General features: G+C 37.9%; 1 protein-coding gene across 1 annotated transcript in view; it reads left to right on the top strand.

The window, feature by feature from the left end:
* Nucleotides 1-19,046, top strand: part of PTPRM (protein tyrosine phosphatase, receptor type, M) — a 340,322-nt gene that overhangs the window by 130,303 nt on the left and 190,973 nt on the right. Inside the window, exon 10 of the mRNA XM_010584832.1 lies at nucleotides 18,224-18,497. Within this exon, the coding sequence (XP_010583134.1) occupies nucleotides 18,224-18,497 (274 nt within the window). The remainder of the gene's footprint in view (nucleotides 1-18,223; nucleotides 18,498-19,046) is intronic.

Raw genomic sequence — 19,046 nt, 5'->3', positions numbered from 1 at the left:
AAAGTCTCTACCCAGTGGTGAATTGTACAGATATAAATGTCAGGAAGGTGGTGCTAGGTAGATTTATAGAAATAATTATGAGATGTGGTATTGTGTGAGAGTTAGTCACATGGCACTGTGGTGCCAAAAGTCCCTTTTCAGTTTTCTGTACATGACAACCCCCCAAAAAGCGGAAGCTGTTGTCAAGATGCTCACACAGACTAGGGTCGTCTTCATCACAGAGCCAAAAGTCAGTGGAGTTTTTCCCATAATTTAGGTTACAACACAGAAATAACCTGTACCATTTTAATTGCCTTTTCCATAGATTCTTTGACAATGGTGCGTTTTCATACTGCTGTTGACCTTATGATTTTTTCTTCTGGTATTGTGGTTTTTGAGCAAGTTTATATGAGCCCTTTATTCACTAGCAAACGCTAAATGGCTGCATTAAAAAAGATTCTGTTAATAATACATAAATGTATGGCAAGAGGACTGTGGTTTCCAGGGCAAAGTAATTTGGGGGAAATCCTATCTCAGTATAAATAATATTTGATTGACCCATTCTGTGTACACTAAAGCATTTTGATCATGCCTTGCAAGCAAACAAGTGAATGCTTTTATTTGATATTAAGTAGTATTAAAGGAGATGGAAGAATAAAGAGGAATGCTACATAGAAAGAGGAATAAAAGCTATAGATGTGCTCTGAGTGAAACACTGTCTTTTCCCATACTGGATGCTGAAAGAGTATTCATTTTACTGAACACTAACATGAAAACTTTCTTTTTGTTACACTGTTCATTTAAGTAGGAAAGGAAATCACTGGCATTTACAACAAGCATCATGACTCTAAAGCATTGCTAAATAAAAGCTAATCTGCTCAAATGGATTACATTAAATGACATAAAGAAACATTAGAGTCACTTACTGGGCTCTACAACTGAAAGCAGCAACTCTTTAGTCAGGAGGAGTATAAATGCCTTAGCCTAAAACAGTCTCAGAGAGCAATAGGACAGATGTCTAAGGCATTATAAAAATGTTGAATCTGGGGAGAAATTACCATGGGGAAATCAGGCAAGGGCGAATGAATTAACTGTGTTCTCACATCTAGAGTTGAATCTGTTTTTAAGATTAGTCTCTGAGGGTAGTAGAAGCACAAGGCCAAAATCTCATCTGTATTTAACAGTTGTGCTAATCCTGAACTGTGCAGAATCTTTTATCTATGGCCAGATTTCCTGTGGGAAGAGCTGTACAATGTCATTCTGCCAAGGTTTCTATACCACCTAATCCTACCAGCACTGTTCCCAGTGCAGGGAGGAGGAAGAGTTATACCTTCACTGACAGAATAGAAGGTCAGCCTTGTATTTATCCACAGAAGTCCTGAGAAACTGGGGACAATGCCACAAAACCTGACTGTTTTTTCTGTATCTGCCTGCATATTCTGCACTGCTGATTAGAGCGCCCTGCAGAGAGTCTTTTTGTAGAGAAGAAAGGATGAAAACGAACACAGACAGTAATCTCCATTTCAAAATTGCTGGACCAGGATGCACTGCATTTAAGTTGTGGAAAGAGCCAGTAGCATTGAGAGACGAGAATTATGTTGTGGTTATTTTTGCTGTGGTCCTGCTCTCCCACAGCAGAGTTGGCAGGAGAATATGTGTCTGTGCCTTGGGTTGCTTAAGTGATAATGCTAGGCTTTTCAGTTGCAACTGAAGCACAGGCATGTGCTACTTTCCACCAAGTCTCCCATGAAAGCATAGCATCTGGCAGAAGGAGAAAATGGACAAATGAGGCAACATCTTAAACCACCTCAGTAGATCTGTTTGAGCTAGTCTCTCCATGCTCTAGGTTGTATCCCCTGGTTGAATAGATTAAAAACTTCATATCCTCTGTGAATGCTTTAATGAGCAGTAAACAGTTTTCAAGCTTTGAATCAAAAAACCTGTTGAAATTAGCTTGTGTATTCATTCAGCTGCTTCAGCAAATATTTTTCTTTCTGTGCTGCACACAAACCAGCAGGTTGCAGAGCATCCTTGAAAAAGGGAGTAAATAAGCATTCTCCCTCTACTTATAAATCACTCATTTTAATACATCTATTTGCTTAATTCCCTAGCCCAATTCAGTAGTGAGTTTCCAGTGCACAGCTTTGTAGAACATAGAAAGATCTCATTCTTTTAATGTTAACATTGTGTCATTAATCCATTAGCTGATCTCCTGCTCTAAATACTACTTCTTCATTTCTGTGTAATATCCAGGCTCCTTGATCAATTTGCATGTGCATATTGTTTTTCATCCATGAATAGGATCTGTGCAACTTGCCATAGTTACACACGTGAATGCTGTTACATCTGCAGTGTCCACACCTCATGGACACTCTCCACAGCATAGTCACAGCATTGCAGGAGTTTATGGTTTACTAGAAAATATTGAAATAGAATCTTGCTTACCTGTAATCACTTTTTCTTAGAAGAAGTGATATTTTTTTTTAATTTGTAAACCCCTGAGGATATTGCAGTGTATGTGCAGATCTTTATGTTGTGATTTTAAATCTATAAGCTGTATGTTAGTTTTTCTTACCTTTTGCAAACTGTGCATCCCGAGGAATTTGCAGAGAATAGAATGAAAACCACTGCTCTAGGATGCAGCGTCTTGTATAATAAACATAAACTGGGAGTTGTATACAGGAGAATGAGCAATGGTGTATCTTATCATTTATGTATGGATTTAGATCTGAGGAAATCTTCCTATTTGTTAAGTACATCACATTATTTCTCAAAGTATTTTTTTCATTATTCTTATACTTTATCTTTGTGTAGCTACTGATTCTTCAGGGCTATTGAGGAAGAAACCTGTGGTTTGCATATGGCCCTGGATTTCTTTGAAAGAGAAATGACTCGGGCAGGCTCTTGCACGAAGACTGCCTCTTTATCTGTTACTCCATTCCTTTTAATTCCAGTACGGTATTTTATCATATTATATCCAGCAACTCTGAACATTGTAGAATGATAACAATGTAGTATAGTATTTCTTAAAAAAAATAACTTGAATCTCAAAATTACTTAGTGGAAATGACGTAACACATTCATACCATGTAGCTTTAAAGAACTAGTAATATCCCTGTTAGGTCGGAGTCTGCCTTCCTGTTTTCTTGGGAATCCAAGTGAACTGGTCATTTAGACCTTGCTAGATCTATTCTCTACCTAATTTGTGAAGACCAGGTAATAGCATTGTGTCATATTCTGTAATAGGAAAAATAACTAGTTTGTTTCTTCTTTGCACTCTGGCTTACGCAGGAAGGAACCAGGTGGAACCTGGTGGTTCAGGTACTGTCAATGACTTTACTGGAGCTGAAAGTGTGTTGTAATGAATCTTTCCATTCTAGTCAGAAGCAGACCTAAAATTTGCAAGCAGTAGCAGGCTTTCTTTGAATATCAGAGAGTCAGGCATACACTTTCAGAAATGCTGCTATTGCTTCTGATAAGATGGGCTGTGTGATCTCACAGGTTGTTGCATATTGGTTTGCATGTGTTTAGACTCCTGGAATTTCCTTTTGTTTCTTCCTTGTTGATCTGCACTTCAGTACTATTGTGTATCAGTATTTTCTTTCTCTGTGACAGATTGAAAAGAAAGGATCAGTCAGCTCTGCCATGGCTTTCAGTTTTGAGTATTTCCTTCAGATCCTCTCTAACTTCATTCTTTCTTTAGACTAAATTATTTTAGACAGTTTTACTTTCTTTAATTTCTTTTAATCTGTGAGAAGACTTTACTCCTTTTTCCATGCTTTCCAGTTGTTTTATAAATTGGCCTTAGCAACTTGAAAACTGGTGAGTTAAATGGTGTAATATTGGCTTGTAAAAGAACCTTGCTTGCTGTACCAAGATATTTTTATCTTGTATTTATGAACTTATCATTTTTCTGTGTTCTTTTTAAAAAGAAATTAAGCAAAGAACATAAAGCTGATTAAGAAGCTTTGAAATGGTCTTTGGATTGTCGCAAGTATCATAAATGTAAATTCATTGAAAGTATGTTTTCTGGCTTGGTACCAAAATATATTGCCATAGTTTCAGCAAAATTTGTTGAAATAGAAAGCACTGTTACTAGAAAACACAGTTCTTCAGACAATTAAAATCTTATTTTATGATACAATGGCACATTTTAGCCTGCAACAATAGATAAGATTGCTCAGTTCTTATAATTCACTACTATGCATAGGATTTCAAGGTCATATTATTTGATTTGGACTAACTTTGGCTCACAGCTGTGCTTGTTTGCAATCTGGTCACATTGTATTAAGTCTTTGGTCATCATCTGACTCCACACTCAGGTAAATCGAACAGATGAACAGAAATGTATTTATTAAGAAGTCTTAAAATAATTTATATTCCACTGCTGGTGTTTTGTGAAAAAAAACTTGGCTTTCTAAGATGGTAGGACCACATCTGCTACAGTTTGGCACTGAGAAACTGCCAATCTGACTGAAACAAAGACTTTTAGAATCAGCTGATAGTTCTTATCTATTTTTATACCATATAAGGTGATCATTTTGCATACCATCTACGATATCTAACCTTTAATTATAAATGCTGTGTCCTTGTGCTTGTTACAAATTTCTAATTACTAAATTGCAGTGACATCAAAGAAAAAAATCCTCAGATAAAGAAATCTTTAAATTAGTTAAGTCAAAAAAATCAGCAGCAAAAGTCTTTCATCTTGACCTAATTTACTTAAAATTCTATGCCTGATGTGAAGATTAATAACAGGTGGCCTTTTAGGGAGCACTCAGCTTGAGTCTAATGTTCTAGTTGTTCTTTTATTATCCCAAACCTCTATAACTAAAGGATTTTTTCACCCTGCCCTTTGTTCACAATATGGGACTATAATTGAGTTCATATTTCTCACCCAACCTTTCAGCTGTAATTAATATTTTATTATATCAGATTTTATCACTAAATAGCCTAGCAGCAGGGTATTGAGCCACACACAAGCTCCCACACACGCATACACACACAAAAGCAATAGTGACTTATTGATGTCAGGCAAGTTCCATGTAATGAGTTATGGTTGAGAGAATACAAAATACATTCATGCTACCCAGCTAATAGTCCAAAGCAATTTAGGACTGATCTTATCTTGATCAAACCAGGACAAAGAAAAATTAAAGTTACAAGAATGAAATATTCAATGCTGTGTTATTATATCAAATGTGTGGCATCTAACAAAAATTGTGCAAGACCAGCTATTATCTATTTTCATTATTATATTTTATGAGCAACAACAGTTTAGGTCATACAATTTTGTACTAAAAGTTACACGCTGTTCTCTGAACTTTGCTAAGCACAAACACCTCCACAGCATGACAGATGTAAAAATGTGAGCATTTAAGTTGATATGCTATTTGTTCTTTAAAGTGGAATAAACCAAAACACCTTCCTTTCACTGCACTGCATACTGAGGGGGGGTTTGTTACTCTAAACTATTCTGATGGAAAGAAGGTGCTTTTAATAAAAATTTTGAAAGATGGAGGCAGTCTTATCATATAAATCACTGTAAAGAAAATTGAAGAGAAGTTTCCTAAACCTAGATAACTTTGATTATTGGTGGTTTTCATTATAAAAGCCCCCCACATAATTTGGGAATAACTGGCATTCCTATTCCCTGCAGGATTTTACACAAATCTCCCTCTCCCTCTCTGTCTCTCCCTCTTTTCCTCTGTGTCCTTCTCTCTCTCCACCTCCCTCTCACTGTCTTCCTCCTTCCCTCCATCCCTCCCTGCTTTGAATAGGTGATTGCTGGGAAAAAAACCCTCAAATTAAGACAGAGGTCACCAGCAGCATAGTGTAAAAGAAGCTCTGTACTTGAAATAGCTTGTTAATTCTTTGATATCAGCAGAAATAGCCTCTTGAAACATCTCTGCAATATTTTTTTTTAAATTAGTTTTATTTGTTTGCATACAACAAAGTCACCCAGGTAAAGAATAGGCCCATCTTCCCCAAGGGAGAGCTCTGTTGTAGAGATGAAGAGGAGCAAAGACTCTTCAGATGGCCAGGAGAGGAATTACAGTGTGTTTCTGATTACTGAAAACCATAGTCTTATTGTGGTAGGAAGGATGGACTAGAAGATACAGCACTGGGGCTCAATGCAGATGAGTGCATGCTTTTATTTCTGGTGCAGGTAGGGACATTCTGTGTAGTTTTCTGCAAATCAATATATCATGCTCTCTCCATTCCCATCTCTAAAATTAAAATAAATGGAAATAGCATTTTCCTCTCTAAAGGAGAAGAGGAAAAGATATCTATATATGGTTGCGAACAGCTTGGCAATGGTGAGGAGTGTCATAATAAGCATCTGTATGTATTGCTAACTGTCTGGAGACAATTTTTTTTTTTTTTTTTAACTCACCTTTTCCATGATGCCCACCAGAAGTTCTCAGAATAGTGGCTTTGTGGAATACTTTGTGGAATTATTATCCTCAGAGTCCATCCCTGGTTTTCATTCATTTTAAAGCCATGTTGTGAGCAGACTACAAAGGAAGTAGGAGGCATCCTTATTTTATACTGCTCTGTAGTGAAGTTAGTCTCAAAGCCCTGGAGAATCTGAAGCCTTAGGTTAGTTCAGTTTAGACCAGCATCATTTAAGTTAGTGATACTGCTGCTTGGGCTTTAAATTAAGAGCGTAAAGCCTTGTGGAGTGAGATCAACAGTAACTGGCATCTAGAGGGACTGAGCCCCTGCATTTGGTAGGAATAAAAATTGTTCCCTGGTAAAATGTGCTATATAACATATCCAAAATAAGAATTAAACTTTCTGGAAAACAACTAAGTTAAAGTTTTATACCTGATTTTATCCTGGTTTCCTAAGAAAGCAAGGCTTATGTATCATACTGTTAATCTGTATGTTCCTTCCTTTCCTCATTAATATCGGACCTCTTGGAAATGTTCAAGCACATATGAAATAGTTTAAATTTTGCATAAATAGTAAGTTTCTCCCACATTTTGGGATCCCTGGATACAGAGGAAGGACAAAGATTAGCATCTGTGCTGAAGGATAGGCTATGTTATGGTATGAACTAGTTAGTTCATTTCATTTGGTCCATCAGTAGAGAGCTACAATTCACATACCAGCAAGCCCATATGTAGCCCAGAAGCAGCTACAGCATGTGTTGCCTCTTTTCCATCCAATATTTGGGCGATACTAGAAGGAGCTGAGCATATTGAGGATGGGAGCTGGGTATCACAGATGACATGAGGAATATAGATGGGATTATGGCATGTTCTTGGGTACACATTCTGAATTTCTCACTGTAAAACTTGCAGCATCTTAGTCTATTTATAAGGCTTTGAGGCATGTTTCAAATGGCATTTAAAGAACCCAGTACTACATCAATGTAAATAGGATGTTGTTGTCCCATATACATGAAAGAGTTATCAGCAGAGAAGTTTTATGTTTGCCAAAAACACAGTGGTGACATACCTATTAGGAAGCCTATCAGCTTATGTATACCAGAGATATTTATAGAAGAGGCCAAGTATCAGTTGGTAGAGCAGTTAAAAAAATACTCAGTAGATCATTGTGAGTGTAAAGAGATCTTGTATCAGTCATTCTTGGATAAAAAGCACCCCCACCCCAATCTTATAAAAGTATATGATATGATTTCATAACTATATGATGAAATATAGTAATTTTATAAATTACATGCATTATATTTGTAAAAGGTGTTTGATTTCATAATATAGTTATGAACATTTACAAACATATTGCATGTAATTTATAAAAAGTAACTGACTCTAAGTTATTACAAAAAGCTTTGTTTAAAGTATTAGATAGACTTCATTTTTATTTTATCTTTCCTACTACTACTTTTTCTTTCCCTTCTTGTTTATCAAAGGTGATGGTACATCTCAACCTGTTTTCAGTATATTATCTGTTCTTTTATTTTCTTTTTATTTTCTTCTTCTCTCCTTCTCTACATTCCTACCCTGTGTAGTCCTTTGTATTCTTAAATGTTTCAATCTTTTTCTGGTTTCGTTTGCTCAGTTTTTCTTTATCTTTTCACATGCAGTTACTTATCTGCAAACCAATACTATTTAAATGCATTCTTACAGTGTCTTCTTTCTAAACACTTCTTTTCCTACAAAAAAAAAAATACTGCCAAATCTCTGGTGCCCTCCTTAGCTTGTCACTTGCAGTCTGTATTTAGTAGCTAGATCTCATTGCTACAGTATGGAGCACATTAGGAGAGATCTCTAATCAAAGATGTATTTTGCTTCTCCAGCAAATACAGTTAATAGCTGAGAGAATTTATGTATATAGAGCCAAATGCTCTCTTGCGTTCTATTACTTACACCTGTAGAAAATGACTTTGAAGTCAGTGTGAAACAGTACCATTATAAGTAGGTTTAATTTTATTTTCATTTTGCACTCACTTTATTCTGTGCAGGACTAGAGAATATATACAAAATCTATATATTTTCTTGACATTTGTGAGTTTGAAGAAAAAGCAGCCAAATACATTAATCCATATTAAGTATGGAGAGCACAAGCCACAGAGACGTTGTAGGTGGTTTAGAAAAAGTATGTTTCTGATTATAGGCTTTTTTGTGGCCTGCAATATTTTAGAACTTTTTTTTTCAGCAGAAGAAATAATAATTAAAAACTGTACCTTCAAAATTACGAGGGGATGTATATGTTTATCTGTATAGGAAAAAAAAGGGTAGAATTATGTTTGGAAAAAACATTTAAATCCATGATGAACATGTAGTGGCCATCGCTTTACCACTTTAGAGCCTATCTGACTCTTCTGCAATTAAGATATTATGTGGCAAGTGTTTCCCTTCTCAAGGGAATTGAATGTATTGTCATATCGTCCCCTGGTGATTGTCCTTGGAGGAAAGAACAAGGAAAATATCTTTAACTTCCAGTGACATAATGCTCCCCATATGAGAACCATCGGGATTTCCTGTATAAATCCATAGGAATGCTAAGGAGAGGTTTGCTTGGATGTATTTTTCCCAGAAAATCCCCTTTGTAAATACTGACTTTTAAGTCTTTGAGATTGTCTATACAAAAGAGTTGGGCAATCACAAAGCAGCTTAGGAGTTTTACATTAAAAAACAGATACCATTCCCCAATGGGCTTGGGTCTGTGAAGATAAAGCTTATTATGACACCTGAGACTTTACATTTGGCAGTATCTCTAGGGGCTGAACCTAAGCTGTCTTATCTCCTCCTTTACAGCTGTTTAGGTATTTCTGCTTTGATTGACCTGAGAAATAGGGCTCCTTGCATGACGATGGAGGTGCTGTATAATATTAGTCCCTCTTGTGTTCACTCTAGGTCTGATTCTGAAAGATCTGCGGCTTTCTCCAATTTGACTTTTCCCATGAGCTGGAAATTTCAGGTGCCAGTAATAGTCTTTCCCAAGAACGAAGACAGACCCTGCCTTGGAGAATCTAACCAAAGTTACCTCTTGACTTGCAAAGCCAGTAAATAAAGCCATGTGTGGACATAGAATCATTCCATTCAAGCTTCAACAAGCTGCTAGCACAAAGTATTTTCTTTTCTTAGTCCCTTTCCTACACTTTGGAAGAACCAAGTGTCCCACAGACTTAGAAACCTGCCAAAGATTGTGGACCTTCTGTTTGCATAAAATGTCCTGACTTCAAGTAAAGATGCAAACCAAAAGTTATAAGGATTTAAGACTCCCTTCACTCGCAAAAAGGAAAGGCAATACACCTTTAACACTGGTATGTCAAGCACTTAAATGTGAGCAGTTGCAAGAATTTTGATTGCTCCTGTGTTGCCAGTATTATTTGGAACATTGCCTAGTTCACCTTCTTTTTTTCCCCTTTATAAATTAGATCTTAGTATGTTACTTCAACAATACTTGCATCATTGTTGGTATTGGTACAGCAGCCTTAATTTGGAGGTTTTGTATGGTCTGTTTGCTTTTCTTTACTGTAAGTTCTGTATTTTCATATCTGAACCTTATGTTTATGCAAGGGAGTTTTTTTAAACTTCTTTTTTTTTCTCATTTCAGAAGCTATAGCAGGCAAGGCTGTATTTTGCTTAAAGCCCAGAAAATCTCTGATCTCCCAAATCAAACATTCCTGAAATAGAGGGAGCTACCTTGAACAGGCTTCTCTGTCATTAGTAGGCATACTCATTTGACTTTTTGCTAATCAGAAACTCCCTGGTCTTACTGCTACTCCATAAACTCCAAGTTTATGGAGTCGTTGATCTAATCCCTATCCCACCTGTAACAATGCCAATTCACTCTCAGAAAAAAAAAAAATCCAAGCTCATTGTCGTGGTTTAACCCCAGCCAGCAACTAAGCACCACGCAGCCGCTCACTCACTCCCCCCCATCCAGTGGGATGGGGGAGAAAATCGGGAAAAAGAAATAAAACTCCTGGGTTGAGATAAGAACAGTTTAATAGAACACGAAAGAAGAAACTAATAATGATAATGATAACACTAATAAAATGACAGCAGTAGTAATAAAAGGATTGGAATGTACAAATGATGCGCAGGGCAATTGCTCACCACCCGCCAACCGACACCCCGCCAGTCCCCCAGTGGCGATTCCCTGCCCCCACTTCCCAGTTCCTAAACTAGATGGGACGTCCCGTGGTATGGAATACCCCGTTGGCCAGTTTGGGTCAGGTGCCCTGGTTGTGTCCTGTGCCAACTTCTTGTGCCCTGGCTGGGCATGAGAAGCTGAAAAATCCTTGACTATAGTCTAAACACTACTGAGCAACAGCTGAAAACATCAGTGTTATCAACATTCTTCTCATACTGAACTCAAAACATAGCACTGTACCAGCTACTAGGAAGACAGTTAACTCTATCCCAGCTGAAACCAGGACACTCATACAGATTGCTTCATTTCTAATGCTTGGGCAAGAAAAGTCACCCCTCACAAATAAACTACCCATTTTGTGTCCTTACTGACAAGACTGCCTTTGTCCAGAGACCATGCCTTCCCTAGGAACAATTATTACCGCATCCAGTTCTTTAAGCCTATAAATGTTGATCTTGAATATAGCAATGGTCTCCGTTTGATATGCAGACAAAACACAGTTGAGCAGTGTCTGCTTCCTCCTTTGACAAAATGTGCAGAATTCTACAGTGGTCAGAGGGACAGCACTACTGTTCAGCTGGCTCTCTAGCTTCACATCTGTACTGAAAATGACTGCACATGGAGTATGTTTTGTTCAGTATATATTATGTGTTGCTAGAACTCCTGACCCACTGGCAAAGCCCATGTATCTATGATGGTGAGACAGCTGATAAATTGGGGATTGTCATTATCATCTTTGTTTAATGCCTCCTATAATAAATGTACACACTCTTATTGAGTAGGAGGAGAGTGAGTGGCAATTTCTTGTAGCCTTCTTCTATTTGCCTGCTAAATGTAAATTATTAACTCCTGTCCTTTAAAGAGCAACTTCCCTCTTCCATTTCAAGGTATGTGTTACATATAATTTCTAGTACTGCAAAATTTTAAGTTATAGGATGAGTTACAAGAATCTAGTGCAATATAAGGGCAGGAAGAAATAGATCAAAATCTCCAATGTTAATCCATATAGATCTGTTATGAACACATCGGAGACAACTGACGACAGAGTTGAATAGGAAGTTATGTTGCAGATTATATCTAAAAATTGTCCAAAGATTGTCTTTTTTTAAAGAAGCAGTGTTAAATAATAAACTTGTTACATAACGTATGATGAGCAAAGATATATGAAGCTTTGGATGCAAAACATGAATGAAACAAATGATATTTTTAAAAAGTGCATATGGCTTAAATGGCAGTATGACAGAAAAACTTTCAGTGTCTGCAAAAGTATTGGTGGAATTGTGGGGACCCTATAGACTGTTACGGTTTGAGCAATCAAGTTCTTCATGGACATAAAACTGAGATAACAAGGTGGGGTTTGGGTTTCTTAATTTTCCCATCTATTGGAACTTCAGTGTTTTAGTAGAAGAATGCAGTGAAGTGATTCTAGCATATAGATGAAGCAGGGCTATGGAAATAAGTAACTGAAATAATGGTCAATATGTAGATTAAAGGTTATTCTGTTGTTTGAATCTGTTAGCATTAAAACAAAGCAAGCATGTAAATTGAGATACAGACATAGATCTATAAAAAGTACTGGTTCTATATGTTTACAATAAAGCATGAAACTAAGAAGAGACTTACAACAATGAGCAGAAAACTTCAAATTAGGCTCTACAGTGTTACCATAACAGTCTGAGAAGATAGCCCAACAGTTTACACAGCTGATCAGGGCACTGTTAGTGGAGCTAACACCTTTGCAGGCTTTGTACATTTCCTAGGAAAAAAAACAACACTATTTTTTCAAGGTTAATAAAAAAGAAGGTCTTGAAGAGGTTTTAGGTTTCAACAGTTGAAGCAGACCAGAGGGAATAAGAAATTTTACCATTCTCATGTTACAGCTGGAGAACTGAGGCACAAAATATTTAATTGACTTGCCTAGGACCACACACAACAGTTTTATTAAGACTGCCTAATCTTAGTCTAGATTCAGGTCCTTAGGCCATCTTTCTTCTGTAAAATAAATTTTTAAAAATTCTTTATGGCTTCAGTTAAGTGAAACATCAAGACTGTTTAAGAGAGAAAAAATAGAGCTGACGTTTCAATAATGAAGTAATAAAGCTTGTTTTCCCTTTGCTTTCAATTTGGAATTACTTTTGGTGGAGATGTAATTACAAATTCATAAGTTTCAATTGATAAATACCTAGATTGTACATGTTAAGGACTTCTGTATTAAGAATCCTGAAGTCCATGCTTCTATCCAATAGGCCCTTCTTGGAAAATTATTTTGTCACTTTAAATGAGACTCTGATTAATTAAAATTTCATTTACTGCATTCCAGTAATGTGGACTAATGTCGTGATTCAGCAAGTTACTAAACCCCGTAATTTCATGTACTTAAGAATAGATATACATTTGAGTCTTCTTTTGAATTGTTTGAATTGTTTGGTTCATTTCTCTAAATATTCTTAGCATCTTTGATTACTGTGTTAACATTTTTTTTTCTCCTTTCATGTCTTTTTTTTCAACTCTGAAAAAATTGGTATATTTAGCAGACATTGACAGACCATTTTAATTTAAGCAACCCAATTTCAGTAAATATCTGAGAAGCCTGGTATGTCTAATTTCTAACCAAAATTACTGTCCTTATTATGTTACGATCTGTATCTCTGCTTAATCATTTACATTTGGAATTGTTTTGGAATTGTTAAAATAAAAAGTAGCTTAAAAATTACATCAAATTTTTCTTTTCCAGACACCTTTTTTAATCCCCCAATTAGAAATATTTGAATCCTAAGTCAAAAATAATTCCCATATCTTCATTTCTTGATGCAACTGTAAGTTTCAGTCTATATAAAAGTAGATTTTGTGTTCAATTTCCAAGGCATTGGAATTTTATAGTAGAACTGTGTAATGTGGATTAAACTTAAATTACATTACTTTTCTTCAGAAAGATCAATATGAGTTCTACCAATAGTCAATATGTTTTCAGCACCTTTCACTGTAGCATAGATTTTATTTTTTGGATTATGGGTAGGAAGACTTTATTCTCTGAAACATGGAGGTGTGGAAAAGGAATAGTGCAGCTTCAAACTAGCAGGAAATCTGACTAATACCTAAGATGAATAATAGAGTCCTGGTGCAGTGCTAGCTCAATTCACTAAGCTTCAACCCTTTTCAGAGTAGGCAATTCAGCTGTTATGTATTAAAGAAAGCAATTTTAATAGTAAGAATTAGAGGAAGCTTTTGGATTGTAATTGTAGTTAGGTTAATTTTGTAAAATTCATTAGCAAGACGGTCTCATTTGTGCAAATGTAAAACATATCATTCATAAAGTTCTGTCAGGTTTCCATTGACCCAGGTGCTTATAATGTGTTAATTTACATCAGAGAAACAGCAGTGTGTGGAAATTGGGCAGCAGATAGGATTTAGTTGTTTTTCATTAGCACTTGGACTTTGATAAAGCGGAACAGAAAAGAGCTACTTGACCTTTCAGTGCTTAAATTATTAAAGAGCAAATAGATTTGAGGTCCAGATGCTTGCAAATCTAATTTGTCTTGTGGAGTAAGGATGAAAAGACATTTTGAGTTTGAAATTGCTCCAGTCTAGTTAGTTCTTTCTTTAATGTATCTGAAGATGAATAGATGGCAGGCATTTAAAATGTAATATACAGGGAGTAGTGCATGTAGTATAACTAACATGAATTTGCTAGAGGAAAAGGATCATTTTAATGACAGATTTGTTTCTAAACTATCTACAAACTTTAGCTTTAATCACTGAGTGAAAAATGTAAAGAATCCTCATTTCAACCAGTACTGAAACAGGTCATATTACCTTGTGTGGTCTGAGGTCACTCCTCAGTCCTGCTGCAATAAAAAAGGTAGCAATACTCTCCTGAAGGCAACAGCCAAATAACTTAGTTTACTATCCATCATGCTTTAGCGAAACTGAGGGATTCTTATCCTTGCTGTGGTATTAGGCAAGTGTATCCAGCGTCAGTACCTTGCAAGAATAGATGTTTACGTCACCTTCTACTTTTTCTCCAATACTCCATTTAAATCTGCAAACGGTATTTATTGTAGATTCACTGTAAATTAGTAGTTAGAGGAGGCAACATGCTCTCTTCAAAGTAGCTTGGAATCCCAGTTCTAAGCAACTGTGGTTTTTTCTAGAAAATTAACTGCTAAAATCATGTCAAACGTTGATTTGGAAGAGAGAAAACAAGATTCTAATGTAGGTATTTCATGGCTAGTTTTTACAGATCAGTTCTTGTAGGATCAAAGAAAGGTTGCCATGTATTGACCTTCATTTACTACTCAGCATGGAATTAATCAACTAATGAAAATCTTTCTGCTAGACGTGTAGACTTTGTTGCACAAAGCTGCAAAATGTACAGACAGTAGCCTTGAAGTAGACCCTCAAGATACTCATCTCCCGTGCTGTACCAAACTTATACATGTTTAGATTTCTGTGTGGCGTTCAGCATCAGATTAAAACATCTAAATTTAGGTGTCCACTTGTACGTGTCTACATGTGAGCTGAGTATTTAGTTATTATGGTCAGTGGAGCCCAGAAAGCAATTAAGTTGACCCAGAAGTAGACATCTCCTTGCTGGTCAGGTCTTTAAGATCTGTTGCCTGTACTGAGTAGCTCTCCAGTGACTGCAATGGGAGTTTACAGATGTATAAACATCCTCATGAAGACATTTAAATTCAAGTGTCTTAGCATAAAACTAAATCTCCACTGTGGTGAAAGTCTAAATCAGGCAGAGGAAGAGGTATTAAGCATTCTCAGTGTTAACTTTCTGCGCATTCTTTGTCAGCATAGGAAGTGCAGCATCTGGACATGCTAGATCTTAAAAACAGTGAACGAGGTCTGTTGCACGTGAGCAGTAGGTCTGGTAAAAAAATAATAAGATGGCCAAGAGAACTGGCGTTTTTCTGCCTCTTGGTGATATTCACCTATGAAGGCTCTGCAGACCTAGCATCATGCTGTCATAGAATCATCAAGTCATTGAATGGTTTGAATTGGAAGGGACCTTTAAAGATCATCTAGTCCACCCCCTGTGCCATGGGTAGGGACATATTCAACTAGACCAGGTTGCTCAAAGCCCCTGACTGACCTTGAACAGTTCCCATGATAGGGCATCATTCAAGCACACAGCATTATCTAAATGTGCAAAGGCAGCTTGAGTGTAGAAGCAGTATGTTAGCGTCATGGTTTAAGCCCAGCCGGCAACAAAGCACCACGAGGCCACTTGCTTACTCTTCCCCAGATGGGGAAGAGAAAATGTAACAAAAAGCTTGTGGGTCGACACAAGGACAGGGAGGGATCACTCACCAGTTATGGTCATGGGCAAAAGACAGGCTCAACTTGGGGAAAAAAAAACCAAAATCAACTTAATTTATTACCAATCAAATCAGAGCAGGATAATGAGAAGTAAAACCAAACCTTAGAACACCCTCCCCCCACCCCTCCATCCTTCCCGGCCTTAACTTCACTCCTGGTTTTCTCCACCTCCTCCCCGCCAGCAGTGCAGGGGGACGGGGAATGGAGGTTGGGGTCAGTGCATCACACCTTGTCTCTGCTGCTCCTTCGTCCTCAGGGGCAGGACTCCTCACTCTTTCCCTGCTCCAGCGTGGGGTCCGTCCCACGGGAGACAGTCCTTCACAAACTTCTCCAATGTGAGCCATTCCCACAGGCTGCAGTTTTTCACGAGCTGCTCCAGCATGGGTCCTTTCCACGGGCTGCAGTCCTTCAGGCACAGATTGCTCCAGTGCGGGCTTTCCCATGGAGTCATGGCCATCTTAGGGGGCCTCCCCCTGCTCTGGCATGGGCTCCTCTCCCTGGGCTGCAGGTGGGCATCTGCTCCCCCGCTCCCCTCCATGGGCTGCAGGGGGACAGCCTGCCGTCTCACCACGGGCTGCAGGGGCATCCCCTCCTCCAGCACCCCTCCTCCCCCCCCTTCTTCACTGACCTCGGTATCTACAGAGGTGTTCCTCTCACATTCCAGTCTCCTCCCCTGCTGCAGGTTCCCCTTCTTAAATCTGTTCTCCCAGAGGTGCTACCACCATCACTGATGGACTTGGCCTGGGCCAGAGTCAGGTCTGACTTGGAGCCGGGGAAGCTTCTAGCAGCTTCTCACAGGAGCCACCCCTGTAGCCCCCTCCCCTGCTACCAAAACCCCGCCACACAAACCCAATACAGTTAGTCTGGTTGTGCACTGAGTCAGTAAGGCTCCAGAGAGTGCAAGATCTGGAAAGCTCTATGCCAGTGCTTAAAGCAGCTTGAGTCTAGCAGAGGCCCAGCAGGTGCAGGAGCTCACTGGCTATGAGCTGGCTATGACTGCACAAAGTCATCTCTTTTATTTCTAAACCAGATTTGGCTCCAGAAGGGGAATAGCCATAGCTGTGCAGTGATATGACTAAGGCAATAAGCCCTGTTGGGTCCAGACAGAGGCCTGCAGAGGCCCAGCCCAAGTGTCCCTGTACTTTGGGCAGTCTTCTGTAAACATAATCATCAATGTACAGATGACGGAGTGGGAACAACATGTCAGTAGACTGTGTGGATATTTCATCTTTAAGAAACATAACCTACCCAGAGATTGCTGTTCGTTATGAATTATCAACTTGAAAGATCATAAATTGTTATTAGAGGTAGATGATGTGCAAAAACGTGGACACATTGCCCCTTTAACATCAGTTACCTATACTGACTTTCTTACTGGGATTCAAGATTCCAGGAGACAAATAATGACTAAGAATCACTGGTCCCCAGTGATGCAATAAACTTGCAAGCCAGGCCTCTTTAGAGACATGGACTTCCCACTTCACAAATTTGAAACCACTGACTCAGGCTTTTACAGGAACTGCAAGGGTATAATGATTACACTGTTTGCATATACAGCAGAAATCACAATTTCTTTTGTTCCTGCTTGAATGTCCATAGCACCTTTACAGTGGAGAGGGATGGACTGTTCCCTGTAGGTCCCAGTACAGCAAGGAATGCAAGTGCAAACTGCATTGCTTTGCAGAATGCAGAAACACTTAAAAATATGGTTATGTGTAAGATGTGTAAAAGTGCTTTGCTGAGTGAGAATAACTTCCATCAAAAGGTGTTTTATTCTTGCTCAGTAACAGACAATATGCCACCGAAATTTTAAAAAGACTGTAATTTACTCTGTGTGTGCTGTTATGAATAGTTATAATGTCAACAGTTAAGCAAATACTATTCCCCATCTCTTTGTAATTTATTTCTTCATTTTTATCTTACTACTCATTTCGTTTCATTTAGATAAGATAAAACAGCTTAGAGAATGGAATCTATAGCTTTATTCTTACTTCTGTGAACAAAACAATACTTAATTCTACATTTTAGCACTGATCAAGCAAGCTTTTTCGGTACAAGAGTTTGAACAAGAAAGTGTTCTGTGCATTTGCTATGTGAAAAGCTGTGGTGTGTATGGCTAATTTTGTTTTTCCAAAACAAAATGAATTTGTTTGGAAGCATGAGTCTATTCCACAAATTCATACACCTGAATATCAAAATTACTTTTACCAGTGTCCTTTGCTTTTAACAGTTCTTTTTTTCCATAAATACCAGTATGCTATTACAGTTTCAGAATTAGTGGACTGCCCGAGTCTTAAAATAGTGCATGTGTTTCTTTTGTTCTTTCTTTCTACACTCTTAGTGTCTATCAAATAGTTGTTGAAGAAGAACGCCCACGGAGGACCAAAAAGACAACTGAAATCCTGAAGTGCTACCCAGTGCCCATTCATTTCCAGAATGCCTCACTTTTAAATTCGCAATACTACTTTGCTGCAGAGTTTCCAGCCAATGGTTTACAAGCTGCTCAGCCTTTTACTATTGGTGATAACAAAACCTACAGTGGTTTCTGGAACACTCCTCTTCTTCCTCATAAGAGCTACAGCATCTATTTTCAAGCTGCTAGCAGAGCCAATGGGGTAAGTCTTACAACAGGTGTGGTTTTATACAGTATTTGTGTGTAAATAGATGATTCGCACCAACTAGCATGATGCCCAATTTAGTTGCTAATGAGAAAATGAAGTAACAGTGAAATTTAGCACACTGAGTTTAAAAAATAACAATTTTCCTAACACAATATTGCGTAATGATTAAAGGTTACCAGAAAGAGGTGGGGAAGACAGCACATTTTGTCAATAGCGTGTAGGCAAAGTAGTGCGTTACCATTCTGTCTTATTACCTAAAAGCTGTCCAATGTGTGTTTGACTGGCTTTATTCTTTCTTTTTGTTGTTGTTTTTGTTTTCTTGCTTTGAAGAGGAGAGTGTTGTGATTTCTTTTGTTAAGTGTAAGCCAAACTTGATTGTGGGTTTTAGCACATCTGTCTTGGCCTGTTCAGTCCCATTACCTTAGTTCGTAAAGTCTTGAACTCCCATGTTGTCTTTTGGTTGCCCTGACTGAATTGCAAACCAATCCCCCCCCCCCCCCCCCCCCCCCTTTTCGCATCATACAAAAAAAAAACAAATATGCG

Source organism: Haliaeetus leucocephalus, unplaced genomic scaffold (assembly GCF_000737465.1).
Source record: "Haliaeetus leucocephalus isolate CR32 unplaced genomic scaffold, Haliaeetus_leucocephalus-4.0 Scaffold1007, whole genome shotgun sequence".
Classification (NCBI taxonomy): domain Eukaryota; kingdom Metazoa; phylum Chordata; class Aves; order Accipitriformes; family Accipitridae; genus Haliaeetus; species Haliaeetus leucocephalus.
The sequence above is the reverse complement of the archived record's forward strand: the minus strand, read 5'-3'. Positions and strand labels throughout refer to the sequence as shown.